This window comes from Cynocephalus volans, chromosome 14 (assembly GCF_027409185.1).
Source record: "Cynocephalus volans isolate mCynVol1 chromosome 14, mCynVol1.pri, whole genome shotgun sequence".
NCBI lineage: Eukaryota > Metazoa > Chordata > Mammalia > Dermoptera > Cynocephalidae > Cynocephalus > Cynocephalus volans.
The window spans coordinates 23398477-23414156 of record NC_084473.1 but is presented as its reverse complement, the minus strand read 5'-3'; the positions used below and the strand labels follow the sequence as shown (position 1 = coordinate 23414156).

The 15680-nt window shown below is 38.8% G+C and overlaps 1 protein-coding gene and 1 pseudogene across 1 annotated transcript in view; both read right to left on the bottom strand.

The window, feature by feature from the left end:
- FAM228B (family with sequence similarity 228 member B) overlaps positions 1 to 15680 on the bottom strand; it is a 43641-nt gene that overhangs the window by 12978 nt on the left and 14983 nt on the right. The window contains exons 5-7 of the mRNA XM_063077746.1: positions 9107 to 9194; positions 8856 to 9012; positions 2045 to 2149 (exon numbers count right to left, since the gene is read on the bottom strand). Of these exons, the coding sequence (XP_062933816.1) occupies positions 2045 to 2149; positions 8856 to 9012; positions 9107 to 9194 (350 nt within the window). The remainder of the gene's footprint in view (positions 1 to 2044; positions 2150 to 8855; positions 9013 to 9106; positions 9195 to 15680) is intronic.
- Positions 11713 to 15646, bottom strand: LOC134363196 (protein sprouty homolog 2-like; annotated as a pseudogene).

Genomic DNA, 15680 nt, shown 5'->3' with positions numbered 1-15680 from the left:
TGCTATGAACATTCACATACCTTTATAAGGATACATGTTTTTATTTCTCCTGAGTAGGAGTTGAATTTCTGGGTCACATGGTAATTTAATGTTTAACATTTTGAGAAAATGTCAAGCTGTTTTCCAAAGTTGCTGCACCATTTTACATTACCTCCAGCAAAGTCTGAGGGATCGCATTACTTTTAGTCAGGTAGTTACAAGGTACGTAATTATGTACAGAAATCTCTGACTTTTAATTCCCTCACTAGTTAATTGAGATAATTCCCCACATTACATACATAGAACATATACCACTTTTCTGCATATAACATTTTTCACTCTGGCTTCAATACTGTAACAGCTACTTGTGGAGTATACTAACATTTATAAAGCAAATGTATTTCATGGGGCCTAGTTTCCAAAGCTCTGTAGTTTCAGGTATAACCTAACTTTTAAAAATTACATATAGAAATGTTAAGCTTACAAAAGACAGGAAACTTTCCCCAGGCTAAAGTCTCTGTTGTAGATAAAGAATTGTAACACAGCAAAATTGTTGGCTCAAGGACAGATGCCCTTGGAGCAAGTTAACCTAAAGTTACTTGATTGTTATGTAAACATACTGAGGAAATTGCTATAGGAAAAGACAGTATTTGCTAAGAACAAGCTTTTGTTGGTGAATCAACTTACCCTTTTGCAAATTGCATTATGAAATGTCACTTTGTTATTTCACTGATGTTACCAGCTTCTACTGTTAAACTATACTTAGCCATAACTCTACCTATGTTCCTTTTCTGTAACTTTCCTACCTTGAGAATAAATACAGGGAGAAAACCCCAGTCCGGTGTTAATTTCCTGAGGAGGAATGCCTCTCTCTTGAGGGTTCCTGGAAAATTAACCCCTTTGGGGTTTCTCACTGCTCAGAAGAAATGGGCTTTGAGTAATCCCTTGCATCTCTGTCACCCAGGGGGAGAGAGGTGACAAAGAGAGTGCAACAGCTACTACCTACCAAAACTACTCCCAAACTCTATTTATACCACTCCAATTCTATTAAAAATCTCCTAACCTTTAACTTCAGTACAAGTTGTTAACAATTTTCTTCCATTTCTGTGCTTGCTATTTATGAATGTGTTAGTTATTTGTTCTTTAAAACCAAAAAAGCCTGAGGGAAGTTGATGCCTTGTTAGAATGAACAAGACTGAAACACCCATCAAGATTAAAGGAACATGAGAAGGGGGAAATTGTAACAGCAGGGCCCCCCATATTTGATCATATTTATCCTTTTCCCCTAGTAAGGCAGGCCTCAGCCTTGGAGGAAGTTTGCAAGGCAAACTGAATTTTGAATATTTCTGAATCCCCAGAAATAGGAATACACTTGTCTAGCAGAATGTAAGATAAGCATAAAGGCTAGCTTAGCATGCATTTCTCTGAGTTCCCTCTTTTCCCATGGTTATTTGATATTTTGAACCTTGATTACGGGGCAGGATATTTTTAACATAAATGTAAAGCTGTGTCAGCTTAGAGCTACAGACTTGCTATGAGACACGTACTATCCAGACCCTGAGAAACCTATGCTGATTCCACCCTGAAGCATGTCAAAATCCTGCAGGACCCTAAGATAACACCAAAGGCAATATCAGAAACCAGATGGAGCCTTGGCAAGATTTTGCCCCTGGCCCCTTACATGGAGCCCCACAGCTCACATCCCCCTCCCTCCTGCTTTTCACTTCCCACTTCTTATTCCATAAAAACTCTCAGTTAACTTGAGAATATGAGATGGGTTAGCCTGCCATCTCTTTCAGGTTGCCAGCATTCCCAAATAAAGGTGTTCTCCCTTTTCATCAACATTTTACTTTAAGTCATTTATTTCTGTTTAGCGGGGCAGTTGGACTTGGGTTCGGTAAGAACTTCACCAATGCAGTGGTGGACATGCCCAATGTCACATCATAATGGAGCCTGGCATATGCCTCTGCACTGACTTCAGCAACTTGAAAGGATGGCAGGGGATGGCAACACAGCCAAGCTTCTTAAATGAAAGAAGAGCAAAGCTATGGAATAACAGGCTTACCTGTAAATAACTGTTCTTTCTTCTTTCTGGGATTCCGGAAGACAAGGAGCTCTCGCCGAGGGTTTCAAATCAAAACTATCGTTAAAATTCACTTTCACTTTTAACCTTAAACAAGATAATATGTATGAGGATGTTTTGAAAACAGTATTAGCTTATATTTTATACAGAAATTATTGTTATACACTGATTGCTATGTATATAGTCCAAAATAGCATTACCTCAAACTGGTATACATTCTTGGATGAGATTAGTTGTTTAAGAGTTTCTGAAACCATGATGGAGATTGATTTACTACTCACTGAGCACTAAGAATCAGCCTGGCAAAGTTTAAAGCATTCTCCATCCATTGGGAGCTTATACTTTAATGTAAAAAGAAGCCATAGAGTGTGTTATTTATAAGGATAAACGTAAAATGCATTTCCCCAGAGAATCCAAACACTCCATTTCCCTTGCCATAAGGTGGCAGAAATGTACCTTAGATTCCTCCAATCTTGCACCCATGCAAGAGTTGATGAAAGGGCAATATTGGCTCTGTGGAGAGCATCTACTTTGCTGGCATAGATAAGATACAGAATGTAGTATAGCAATGTATAAAATGTTTAAAGAAAGAAATAATTCAATCACCAAGATAAGAAAGCAGTAACAGCCTATCAGGAAAGAACAAGTATATGGGAGGTGGTTGAGAAATTAAAATTTTAATATTCAACATAGTGAAGAAAGAATTAGTAAACTAGAAAACGTATCCAAAGAAATTATCTAAGGAAATGGAAAATATGAAGGACATACTAAAAGATATTAAATATAAAAAGGTCTAATACAAATCTAATCTGAGCCCAGAAGCAGAATGGAAAGAATGAAGAAAAAGCATTATTTGAAGTGATCACTGCTATATATTTTCCTGAACTCATGAAAAACATGAATACAGATATCCAGGAAGTACACCATATACACATAGTAGGTTAACCACAAAAAGAAATCCGTACCTTTGTATTGAGAATGCAGGACAGTAAAGACAAAGAGAGGATCTTAAAAGAAACCACAGACAGCTGCTCACTCTCTTGAGCCAGACTGCATTTTATACTTTGCCTGAAGTGTGTATTTCTTACTTGTATATTAAACTTAGTGTGGGCCCTGCTCAGTTTCTGGAGCTAGGCCACACTTTTCTCTGAGTTCCTTACTTCACTGCATTAAATCTGCTTTAACTTAAAAAAAAAAAAAAAAAAAAAATGGCAGCCACAGAGAAAGGACCAAAAGAAAATCAGAACTACAGCAGACTTCTCAAAAACAATAATAGCGGCCCAAAAAACAAGAGAATTATACCTTTAAAGCATTAAGAGAGAAAAAAAATGTCAACCAGCAAATTATCTTTAAAGAATGAGGGTAAAATGAAGACATTACAGATTAACAAAAATTTAATTTTAAAGGCTGAATTTCAAGAAAAAGGGAAATGACTCCAGCAGTCCCTCCTCTTCGTAGCTGTCTCCCATATCGACATCTGCAGAACTTGCACAGAACTCCTACCTGTTAACTTCAGACAGAATGTTTCCTCTGGGGCGTACCCAAACTAAACCTCATTTTTTAGATTAATAAAATCGTAAAACAGAACATTGATTTAAATCCCAAGAAACTGATGCTTCTCCTCCTTATTCTTTGTCTATCCAAGATCCCACCTTTATCTATTTTCTGTTAGACTGGGTTAAGTATCGTGTCCCTCCTTTGTGCTTCCTAATAACATGTGCATATCAGTATTTTTCTATTTGCCACCTTGTAGCAGAATTATCTATTTAAATGTCTATCTTCTCTATTAGATTGTGAGCTCTTTAAAGGCAATTAGAACACAACACATGATTATTTGATTGAATGAATTAATATGATGTCATGGGTTGAATTGTGTGCCCCCAAAAAGATATGTTTAAGTCCTAATCCCTGGTATCTGTGAATGTGGTGTTATTTGGAAATAGGGTCTCTGCAGATGTAATCAAGTTAAAATGAATAATGCTGGATTAGGCTGGGCGCTAATCCAATGACAGATGTCCTATCAGAAGAGGGGGATCTGGGGCCGGCCCGTGGCTCACTCGGGAGAGTGCGGTGCTGATAACACCAAGGCCCCGGGTTCGGATCCCATATAGGGATGGCCGGTTCGCTCACTGGCTGAGCGTGGTGCTGACAACACCAAGTCAAGGGTTAAGATCCCCTTACCGGTCATCTTTTAAAAAAAAAAAAAAAAAAAAAAGAAGAGGGGGATCTGGACACAGACACAAAGGGAAGGCCATGTGATGATGGAGACAGAGATGGAGTGATAAAGCTGCAAGCCAAGGAATGCCAAGGACTGCCAGCAACCACCAATAGCTAGGAAACCGCTTCCCTTGGAGCCTTCAAAGAAAGCATGGACCTGCCAATACTGTGATTTTAGACTTCTAGCCTCCAGAATTGAGAGAGAATAAATTTCTGTTGTTTTAAACTGCTCAGTTTGTGGTGCTTTGTTATGGCAGAAAACTAATGCATATGATAATAATTCTCAAAACTCTGAATTCCTTTCTGACTCTTCTTTCTCCCAGGCCCTCCAAATCTAGTCACCAAAATGTAGAATTACTTTGTTTTATAACATCAATCTCTTTGTTTCATTCCTTTCGCCACCCTCCTCATTGGGGTCCTCATCACCACAAGTGTGGATTCTTATTTAAAAAACTTCAATGATCTCCAGCCTCCAGTCCTATCCTATATCCAAACTGTTATAAACATCACATGCCAGATTAAAGTTTCTAAAAATACCATTTCAAGCATCTCACTCCCTCCTCAACTATCCTCAGTGACTGCCCATTCCCTACATGATAAAAATCCTTATTCTTTAGCTGGCTTTGCAGGCTCTTCACAAATGGCTCCAACCTAGGTTCAAAGACTTAATCAATGCCTGGTCATCCATTCATTCATTACATAAACAAGTAAACAGTTGCAAACTGTGTGATAAGTGAAAAAGTACATGTATGTTCAATGGTGGGACAGAAGAGGGACTAATCCACACTGCCAAGCATAAGGAGGTGGTTTGGAAAGACTTCAGAGAAGTCTCAAAGAGGCATTTAATAGAGTCTTGGAAACAGTGTTTGCCTCAAAAAAAAAAAAAAAAAAAAAAAAGACAGGAGGTGAGTAGTCCAGAGAGAAAGCCCAACATGTGCAAAGGCACAGATGTGTAAAGAATACTATTTATTTGGGTAATTGTGGGAAACCTAATATTATTGGAGTACAGAGCATAAGGGAAGGGAAAATCGACTTAACCTTGTATGTCATACCAAAGAGATTAGTTTTTAACCAAGGCATATGGGAACCACTAAAGAGAATTAAGTTGGAAAGTAACATGATACACCACGTAAGTTCACTGCGGTACCACCATACAACATGAGAGAAAGTATGGGCTGTGGAGTCAGAGACCTGAGTTCAATTTCTGACTCTACCACTTTATGGCTATAAATAAGTGTTTTTCAGCCTTATATGCACTGGAATCATCTGAGGATTTTTGATCTATCAGTAAAAAACGCTGATTTCTAGGTCCCACCCCCAGAGATTCTGATTTCACTTGTCTAGGGTATGGCCTGGGTATCAGGAATTCTTAAAACTCCCCACGATATTCTAATATATCTCAGGCTTCTTTTTTTTTTTTTTGGTGGGGAGTGAGGAGGGTGGGTGGAGCAGCTGGCTGGCTGGTATGGGGATCCAAACCCTTGTTCTTGGTGTTATCAGCACCACACTCTCCCAAGTGAGCTAACCAGCCAGCACAGGATATTCTAATATAAAGCCAAAGTTGAGAAATGCTGCTGTAAATTGACAAATTTAGGTTAGCTGTGTAATAGTACCTACCAAATAAAATTTTATGAAAATGAAACAAACTAGCACGTGTTAAAAAGGTTATGACCGTGCCTGGCACAGGGGAGCTCAATAATTATAATTATTATTACAGATTAGAGATGAGAATGGGAATTTAGTTTATGGGAATGTTAAGGAAGGGACAGATTAAAAGCAGATTTGGGAGTGGACATGACAGGGCCCCCGTGCTGGATTAGATAAAGGGATAATGAGAGACAAAGAAGAATCCCAATGTCCCCTATAACTAGGCACATAAGTGAAGCAAGTTTAGATGCATGAGATGACTATCATGACTAGCTCACTTTTGGATAAGTTAAACTTGATTTATTTGTGGAACACAGGCAATTGAATATTTGTGATACAATATAGGAGACACAATCATCTCGCTCTAGTTCTTCTGTCTCATGAAAACTTTCCAGAACTTAGTGGTTAAGTACTTAAGTTCCTTCCCATTCTAAGCTCCTAGTAACCATCAGCACCTTCTCCATGAGAGTGCAGTGATGTGGACCCCAAGTGTTCAGGCTGGACACTGAAAAGTAGCTTCACAATTATTTTCAAAATTTGAAAAACTTACTGGAGAGTCACAGGGCCTCTATAGTATTAAGAATATAGGCATGGTCTTTAAAGACATCTAGCACACACTTGCTTAGTGTGTAAAGACTAAGATGCAGTACAAGGACTCGTATAAGAAGGCAGTCATCCCCAAACACACAGCCCCCGAAGCTAGAGCACGGAAAAGTATCCAGACAATCATTCAAAGAGAATATTTTCCTTACCACATTAGTCACCACCAGCACCTTAGTGAGAAAAAAAAAAAATACTGCAGCTGGAATCCACTGTATGCCCATTAATAGCTCACTATAAAAGCAATATTCTAAATATCATCATTTCATATACAATCAGAGTTAAACCTATTACAAATAGATTCCTGGTTTAGGTGGACCCTACCTAATTACTAGAACTAGGATTATTATGATGCTCAAAGCAGACCAAAAAAAAAAAAAAAAAAAAAAAGTAACAGCCATTTTTTCAGAATTGTCTTAAGATTTATTTCTGTCTTATGTAACATTTACAATGCCATCTGTGGGCAATTTTTAAAAAAACATGAGATAGGGCTGGCAAGTTAACTTACTTGGTTAGAGCCTGGTGTTACAACACCAAAATCAAGGGTTCAGATCCCTTTACCAGGCAGCCACAAAAAAAGAGAGGGAGGGAGGGAGGGAGGGAGGGAAAGAGGGAAGGAGGGAAGGAGGGAGGGAAGGAAGGAAGGAGGGAGGGAGGGAGGGAGGGAGGGAAGGAAGGAAGGAAGGAGGGAGGGAGGGAGGGAGGGTAGGAAGGAAGGAAGGAAGGAACTTATCTTAATTCTGCTTCAATTTAGGATGTAGGACTTGGGATTAGGATATCAAATAATGTTGCTCCCACCCTAAGGGCCAGATAATTTACAAAATGTAACTTTTATTGAGCCCGTCAGACCTCAAGGCAAAGAAGTAAACTAAATTTCAAAGAAGGACAAGTCCTTGAAGAAGAGACAGGACACACAAACTGCTTTACCTCTGGTAGAGCACAAGAAAAAAAGGTGGCTTCCCTACAAGAAGGCAAAAAAAGAAAAAAAATGATAGGCTGGACTTCATTAAAATTAAAAACTTGCTTTGCAAAAGGCACTATTAAGAGAATGAAAAGACAAGCCACAGACTGGGAGAAAATATTTGCAAAATATATACCTGATAAGGGACCTATATCCAAAATACACAAAGAACTCTTAAAACTCAATAATATGAAGACAAATAACTGGGCTGGCCGGTTGGCTCAGTTGGTTAGAGGTCCAGGGTTAGAACCCTGTACCGGCCAGCCTCCAAAAAAAGAAAAGAAAACAAATAACCCAATTTAAAAATGGGCAAAAGATCTAATGGCAGACACCTCAATGAAGAAAATATACAGATGGGAAATAAGTATATGAAAAGATGACCAACATCAAATCCCATTGGGGAACTGCAAATTTAAACAACGAGGGCCTGCCCTGGCTCACTTAGGAAAGAGTGGTGCTGATAACACCAAGGCCATGGGTTTGGATCCCTATATAGGATGGGACAAGATGTCCTACAACACTTTAGCCTAGTAATCAAGTTACCCCAGGGTATAAAACCCAGGGCAGACTGCTTTCAGTGTTCCTTAGCTGCAGTGCAAGTGTGACATGTGCAGACAAGATTTTGTCAGCCTTGGGCAGCTCTCCTGAGTCTTGGGAGACCAACTTGCCATGAATCCTAGGCTTCTACAGTCCTTGATGCCTATCTGTGAGTAATAGATTTGCTTCACTTAACTCGTGTGAATGTTCTGGCTCACAGATTCATGCAAGTAGTAGAAGTTATAGCCCAAGATGCAGTGGGCTGAAGTGGTAATCAGTGCACAGTGAACCTGCTGCATAATATATCAGTATTGGTTCACCAATTGTAACAAGTGTACTACACTAATGCGATATGTTAATAGTAGGGGAAACTGTTTGGAGAAGGGGAAGGAGAGAGTTTCTGGAAATTCCTTGTACTTTCTGCTCAATTTTTCTGTAAACCTAAAATTCCTCTTTTAAAAAATGCCTATTAATTAAGGAAAAGAAAGAAAGTTAAAATTTTAATGAATTCTCAAAGTTAGCGTGGGCTAGCAAATCATTTTGGAAAACTGAGGGGCCTACGTACAAGGAAAGTTTACACTTACTTGCAGGCTCTTCTCCATGGGCCCACACCAGGTGCTAATGACAACCAAAGATACAGAGAAAATCTTAAAAGTACCCGAGAAAAAAGAAACATCACATACAGAGGAACAAAGATAAGAATTACAGTTGATTTCTCACTGAAAAACAAAAATTTTAAAAAACCATAACTATGAAAAAATTTATATTAGTCTCAAGAATGAATTTTCAAAGTATAAGAAGCTCTAGAGTTTCTATTATATTAACAATTACCTGCTCCTTTTACAAAATTCACTTTCTATGTATCTTGTAGGCAGTTTAAGCCATTCATTTGGAGTCATAAAATGCCTTGAATTAGAAATTCTTGGGAATCTGGAATGCAGCTGGGTCTTCTCAATCTCTTTAAATTCTTTCATTGTATATATTTTACCTGCAGGAAGATTAGTAATCTAGATTAGCATCCTTAAATGCAAATACCATTGCTCTTGGGCTATGAAATCACAAAACAGTTAGGAACTAATTACCAGTCTCACACTGAAGCAGAGTTCTTTTTCCGTCATCCTTGTCATATTGTGCCTTTTTCAAAGGGTCATGAAATGGCGGGATGGTAACCTACAAGAGAAGCACTTCTTTGAGGACTGGGTTTCAGGTCTGAATTCTGAACATTTTCAGTCTCTCCTAAACATCCATATATGGCTCTTATGCTAGAAGAGTCAAAAATACAGTATCAACAAACTAATAACAGGTTTACCATTACACATATTTAGCACTTTACAAAGAGGTGGAGCAACTCCAATACCACTCTTAACAAAGCACTCCAGCTAAAGAGGCAAGGTTAGCTCTTGTCTCAAAGTGTGGGTTCAGTCTTTAAAAATTCTTTTGTTCTTATTATATATTCCCAAATTTAAAACTTCCTTTCCCATGCACAAAAGAAAAAAATATATCCATATATTTACCCTAATCCCCAACATCCATACTAAACAACATAATTAGCAATTATGCAAAACTTAACCAAGCTACTATTCAAAATATAGATCATCTGTGAGCCAAGGTATTGAAGCACTAAATCTGTTTCAACAACTGATGTTATCAATATCAAAATGACAGTCCTATATAAGAAAACAGGGGCCGGCCCGTGGCACACTCGGGAGAGTGCAGCGCTTGGGAGCACAGTGGCGTTCCCGCCGTGGGTTCGGATCCTATATAGGGCTGGCCGGTGCGTTCACTGGCTGAGCGCGGTGTGGGCGACACCAAGCCAAGGGTTGCGATTCCCTTACCGGTCACAAAAAGGACAAAAAAAAAAAAAAAAAGAAAGAAAACAGCATTCAGCAACAGTCATATTCTTGGTCTAGCCTAGTCAGTGAAATTCTAACACAAGCTAAAAAGGTCACCATGTATCTTTCTAATAATAATCAGGCTTGTTTTTCTAGGATAGTTGTAATACACAATATGACTATTTAGAGTTAAAAGAAAGTGATCAGACTGCCCTCTAGAATTTTGCTTTTACAGAAGTTATGAAGAATGCTATTTATAAAATATTAAGAAAACTTCAACTCACTATAAAAAGAGATAAAAACGATACTATCATTTTCAGGTATGTGTAGGTGACCTAATGATATATTAATCACAAATAAAATTTTAAATTTTAAATTGAAGAGAGAGACAACATTCTGAAGTTTTAGCAACAACTAGAAGTCCTGAGACTCTCCTAACTCTATTGACAAGCACTTACAGATGTAAGAACTTGAAGAGTTATTATAATGTAGTGGTTCTCAAATTATTTTATTTCAAGAATTGTCATCTCCAAACAACTTTTGTATATATAGGTTAGGTCTATTGATAGCTACTATACTGGAAATTAAAACTGAGAAAATTTTAAGTTTATTAGTTTTAGAATAATAATAATAAGTCTGTTATATTTAACATCTTTTTATAAAAAATGTATTTTCCAAAACAAAAAATTAAAGAATAACATTATTTTACATTTTTGTAAATTTTTTTAACATCTCACTTAATAGAAGACAACTGGATTCTCATATCTGCTTCTGCATGCAATCTGTTGAGAAATGTTGTTTTAGTTGAAGTATATAAAGAAAATTCATACAGAGATAGGAAGTTGGAAAAGGAAGGAATATTTCAACAGCATTTTCAGATCATTGTGGATATTCTTCTTTGATATACACCCAAACTTAACAAGTGGTAGTTTCTTAAAGGTTAGTTATGATGTGGAATCTCAAACCACATCACTGAATTTTTCATATTCTTCTACATTAAAATCCATTGGTCTGTCTTGCACTTTGAATGGAGCATTTTCCCATGCATGATTTTGTAACATCATGAATTAGTCATTTGGGGAAAAACTGGATCACTGAGTTATGTAAGATCTTTCAAATGTTTATACATTTTATTATACAATATCAAAGAATCATATTCATTAATATCATTACCGATCTCATCAGTAGTCTTTAAGTTTTAAAGACATAGTCTTAAATATTTTATTACTAAAATATTATTAAAATAATATTTGTGACTATGCCATGTAGTATGGCACAACTTGTTTTTCACAGTTGCAAATATTATTGTATATACAAAAACACAGCACATTATCTCTGGAGAAAACACTGGAAAAAAAGTAATTTGCTAATTTACAAACTTTCCAAGCTTTAGCTTATGCAATATGTGGGTCACTAACTTCTGTATCCCATAGTTTGAGTTCCATTAGCTGAGTTCTAACAAGCATATCAGTTAAAATGGCATATGGACATATAGCATTTCACTGCAATCATCAAAGAATATCCCAACCCTCTATTAACAGTGCCAAGAACATGTTTAGATGATTGCATGTGTTAAAAAAAAAAGCTCTGTACCCCATAAATATGTACAATCAATATATGTCAATTAAGGGCCGAGCCCGTGGCACACTCGGGAGAGTGCAGCGCTTGGGAGCGCAGCGACGCTCCCGCCGCGGGTTCGGATCCTATATAGGAATGGCCGGTGCACTCACTGGCTGAGTGCCGGTCACGAAAAAGACAAAAATATATATATATATATATATATATATGTCAATTAAAAAATAATTTTTTTTAAAAAAGGAACATCCTTATTACTGCAATATTCCTGATTAATGATGCTATGTTGATTTTTCAAAGTTCCTGGGGGGGGCACTTGGAACTTTGCAGCAAACTGTGTTTGAATTTTTAAGACAGCATCCAGGCTTGTTAACCTGGTCATAACACAATTTAAGGCAACCCTTGGGTGGAAGGTACCACCAAACAAGGCAAAAAGAGGGGCATGGCACCCATGGCTGACCACTGTGTACAACAGTGAGACTGGCTGCAAGAACCTGGTTGTCAGCCCAGTTGTCCTCATCATTAGAACAGTGATAGAAGAGACCTTTCACACAACACACCCAAGTCCCAAAGTCAACCATGTTCTGGGCCAAGCAAAGGCACTGCTTGTTGCAGATCCAGTCTGATGGCACAGGCCTTGGGTAGGTGCACTCCTTACATTTTCACTTGCCATAGTCCTCACACCTGTAGTCATGCAGGCTGAAATCTTCCTTGCTCAGTGGCTTAAGCTCACCTGGTATGAACTCATATTCAGGCTATACTCAGATTATCCCATCAGCAACCAGCCCCAAGAAGAAAGATAATCTCTGTTCAGGATTGCTGCTCTTGGTACTTGTCCTTGTAGTACTCTGTAACACTGAGCTGACTGTGCTGATGGACCTGGGCAAGAGGGGCTCACACGGAAGAATGGACCTGCGAGTGCTGAAGCCTGAGTGGCTAGTGGTGCTCAGGCAGACAATGGAGTCTCTCACGTTTGTGCTGACAAGAGGGGCGAGGAGCAGGTCTTGGGACCACAGTAGGCCCTGCTGTGTACTCACTGGTGTTTTGGATAGCTCTGATCTGATCAACAGACAACACTTATACCTGCTGAGTGAGAGTGTCTCTAGGGTCAAGGTCCCCATGCTCCCTGCCACCATCATGGGGCACCTGCAGCAAAGGCCATTGGCAACAAATATTGTAAATATTTTTCTTTGAAGTCACAGGCTCACTTCACTCATTTTCCAGAAAATGTTTGCCAAATATCCAAGACTTAATAAATGTAGTTTGTAAGTCATTCTTTCAATTAAAAATGGTGTTCTATGAAAAAAAACCCAGCCAGTTTGGCTTACAATTCAAGCATTCAGAGTGTATTTCAGTACGCAGTAGAAGTGCTCTTTGCATACTTTCATTTCATCATGCAGAATATTAAAAAGATGTGTACTGAAGGAGTAAGATTTAATAAAATTAATATTTTTTTAAGTACAGCTATACAAAGCAGATGCAAAGAAAGGCTGAAGGGGCCGAGCCCGTGGTGCACTCGGGAGAGTGCGGCGCTGGGAGCGCAGCAACGCTCCCGCCGCGGGTTCGGATCCTATATAGGAATGGCCGGTGCACTCACTGGCTGAGTGCCGGACACGAAAAGGACAAAAAAAAAAAAAAAGGAAGGCTGAAGATTCATCTGAAAGGAAGGAATCAGCCTTTGCATTCCTAAAGCTGGGTCCTTCTCACTACAAGGAAAGGAAGACCAGTTCATTTTAATTGGTCTGAGGCTGGGCACACTGGGTATGCTCAAGCCCTATTGTTGAAAGAAGAGGCAGGATGAACCTTTTGTATATTGGGATGACTGACAGGGGAAAAATGGGTAACACTGGATATCTCCACTGGATAACCCAGAATTGGGAATAAGGACAAGGTATACTCTGCAGCAGCTCAGGGGCAGGGTCTTGGAGGTGTCAGGCCCATAAATAGTACAAGGCGGGACATCAAGAGCACAGCCTGAGGAGCGTACCCCAGATGCTCTTGTGGAGAGTCTCTACAGAACCTGGGCAAGGACCTAGATCTGGGGACAGAGAAAGGCAATTCTGAGTCCACAAATGGGGCCAGAACCTGAGCCACAACATCATGTGACCAAAAGGAATCACAACCATAGTGCAACCCTGGTCTGGGACCAGGGATTTGCCCCATCAAGAAATGAGAGGCTGCAGAATGACTTTTCAAGAAGACATAAGCCCACAGCACCGACTGTACAACACAAGGTGGGAAACCTCTAAAAACAACTAATATTGGGGGCTACCCAGTTAGCTCATCTGGTTAGAGCATGGTGTTGATAACATCAGGGTCAAGGGTTTGGATTGCCATACTGGTCAGCCACCAAAACAAAACAAAACAAACAATCAATATTGGACTTCTCACCAATTTGGACATGCGGTATTCCATGAAAAAACTGAGCTAATACCAGTTCGAATAAAATCCCTCTCAAAAATGATAAAATTATGCATTGAATATCATGAAAAAAAATTGGTATCTATTGTTTATGTGTAGGTATTAATAAATAGTCACTAAATTCAGTTGAATGTAATACTATTATATTTTCTTCCACCATAAAAAATTTTTTAAGGCTGGCTGGTTAGTTCAGTTGGTCAGAGTATGATGCTGATAACACCAAGGTCCAGGGTTTGATCCCTGTACTGGCCACGCACACACAAAAAAATTTTTTTTTAAAGAGGACCAGTAAGGGGATCTTAACCCTTGACTTGGTGTTGTCAGCACCACACTCTCCGAAGTGAGCCAACCAGCCATCCCTATATAGGGATCCGAACCCATGGCCTTGGGTGTTATCAGCACCAAGTCTCCCAAGTAAAATTTTTTTTCAAGAGCTATTGTACAACATGATGGCTATAGTTAATAAGAATACAATATATTGTATTCTTCAAAATTGCTGAGAGAAAATTTTAAGTTTTCTCACCAAAAAAAGAAATGGTATGTGAGATAATACATATGTTAATTAGTTTGATTTAGGCATTCCACAATGTATACATATTTCAAAACAACATGTTGTACATGATAAATATATACAATTTATATTTGACAATTTTTTTAAAAAGAACAGTTTAGTTAACCATATATTAAATTTGTTTCAAGAATGTTTTGTTAAAAAAAGAAGACAATTCTCACACATTAAAAAAAATTTTTTTTAGTTTGTAAGGACATTCTTAAGCAAAATCGCATTTAATTTTATTGTGAGTGCATGGCAATGAAGAATATAATGCCTCCTAGCACATTTGGTGACATGACAAATTGTTCTAAGGGCCAGCAGTTTTGCCCACCACTGCATTTGCACCATCAATGCAAATGTCAACACAATGAAAAGCGCCAATAAAATTTAAAGTAATGTGAAAATAATTTCAGCCTAATAGGCCCCCTAAAAGGGTCTCAGGATCTCAAGTGTCCATGTACCTCACTTAGAAAACTGTTGCTATAACCTCAAAGTGCTCAGATTACCTTAAAAGGTCACCTATAATCTTCATTTAGAAAGGCAGCATGGTAGGTCAAGACTTCAGATTTCCTTAAAGGCAGGCAGCCACAAAAAAAAAAAAAAAGAAAGAAAGAAAGAAAAGCATCATGGTAAAAGAACAGAAAAATCAAATTTTGGTATCTGCTATAGTCTGAATGTTTGTTTCTCCCCAAAATTCATATGTTGAAACCTAATTACCAATACAACAGTGTTAACTGAACAGGCCTTTAGGAGCTTATTAGGTCATGAGGGTGGAGCCCTCATGCATGGGATTAGTGCCCTTATAAAAGAGGTTCAAGAGAGCTTGTTCATCCCTTCCATCATGAGGACACAGCTAGAAGGTGCCATCTATGAGGAACAAGTCCTCACCAAACATTGAATCTGCCAGCACCTTGATCTTGCATTTCCCAGTCTCCAGAACTATGAGCAATAAATTTTTGTTGTTTATAAATTACCCAGCCTAAGATATGTTGTTACAGCAGCAGGAACAGACCAAGACAGTATCAAAATGATCTTGTTTCAAATCTCAATTCTGCCCCTTACTATTTGTGTTACTAGTTAGTGTGTCTAAGACTCTAAACTCTCAATCAAGCTCTCACCTATAAAAAGAGGGACAATACCGGTCGGGAGCAGGAGTGGAGAGGAGCTCGCGGGATGCCGACCCGCAGGAGGGCCTGGGACCCCGGCGACGGCTGAAGCCGGCGGGCACGCAAGGTATCCATTGCTTCCCGGACGTCTCTCGCGCGGCCGCCGGAC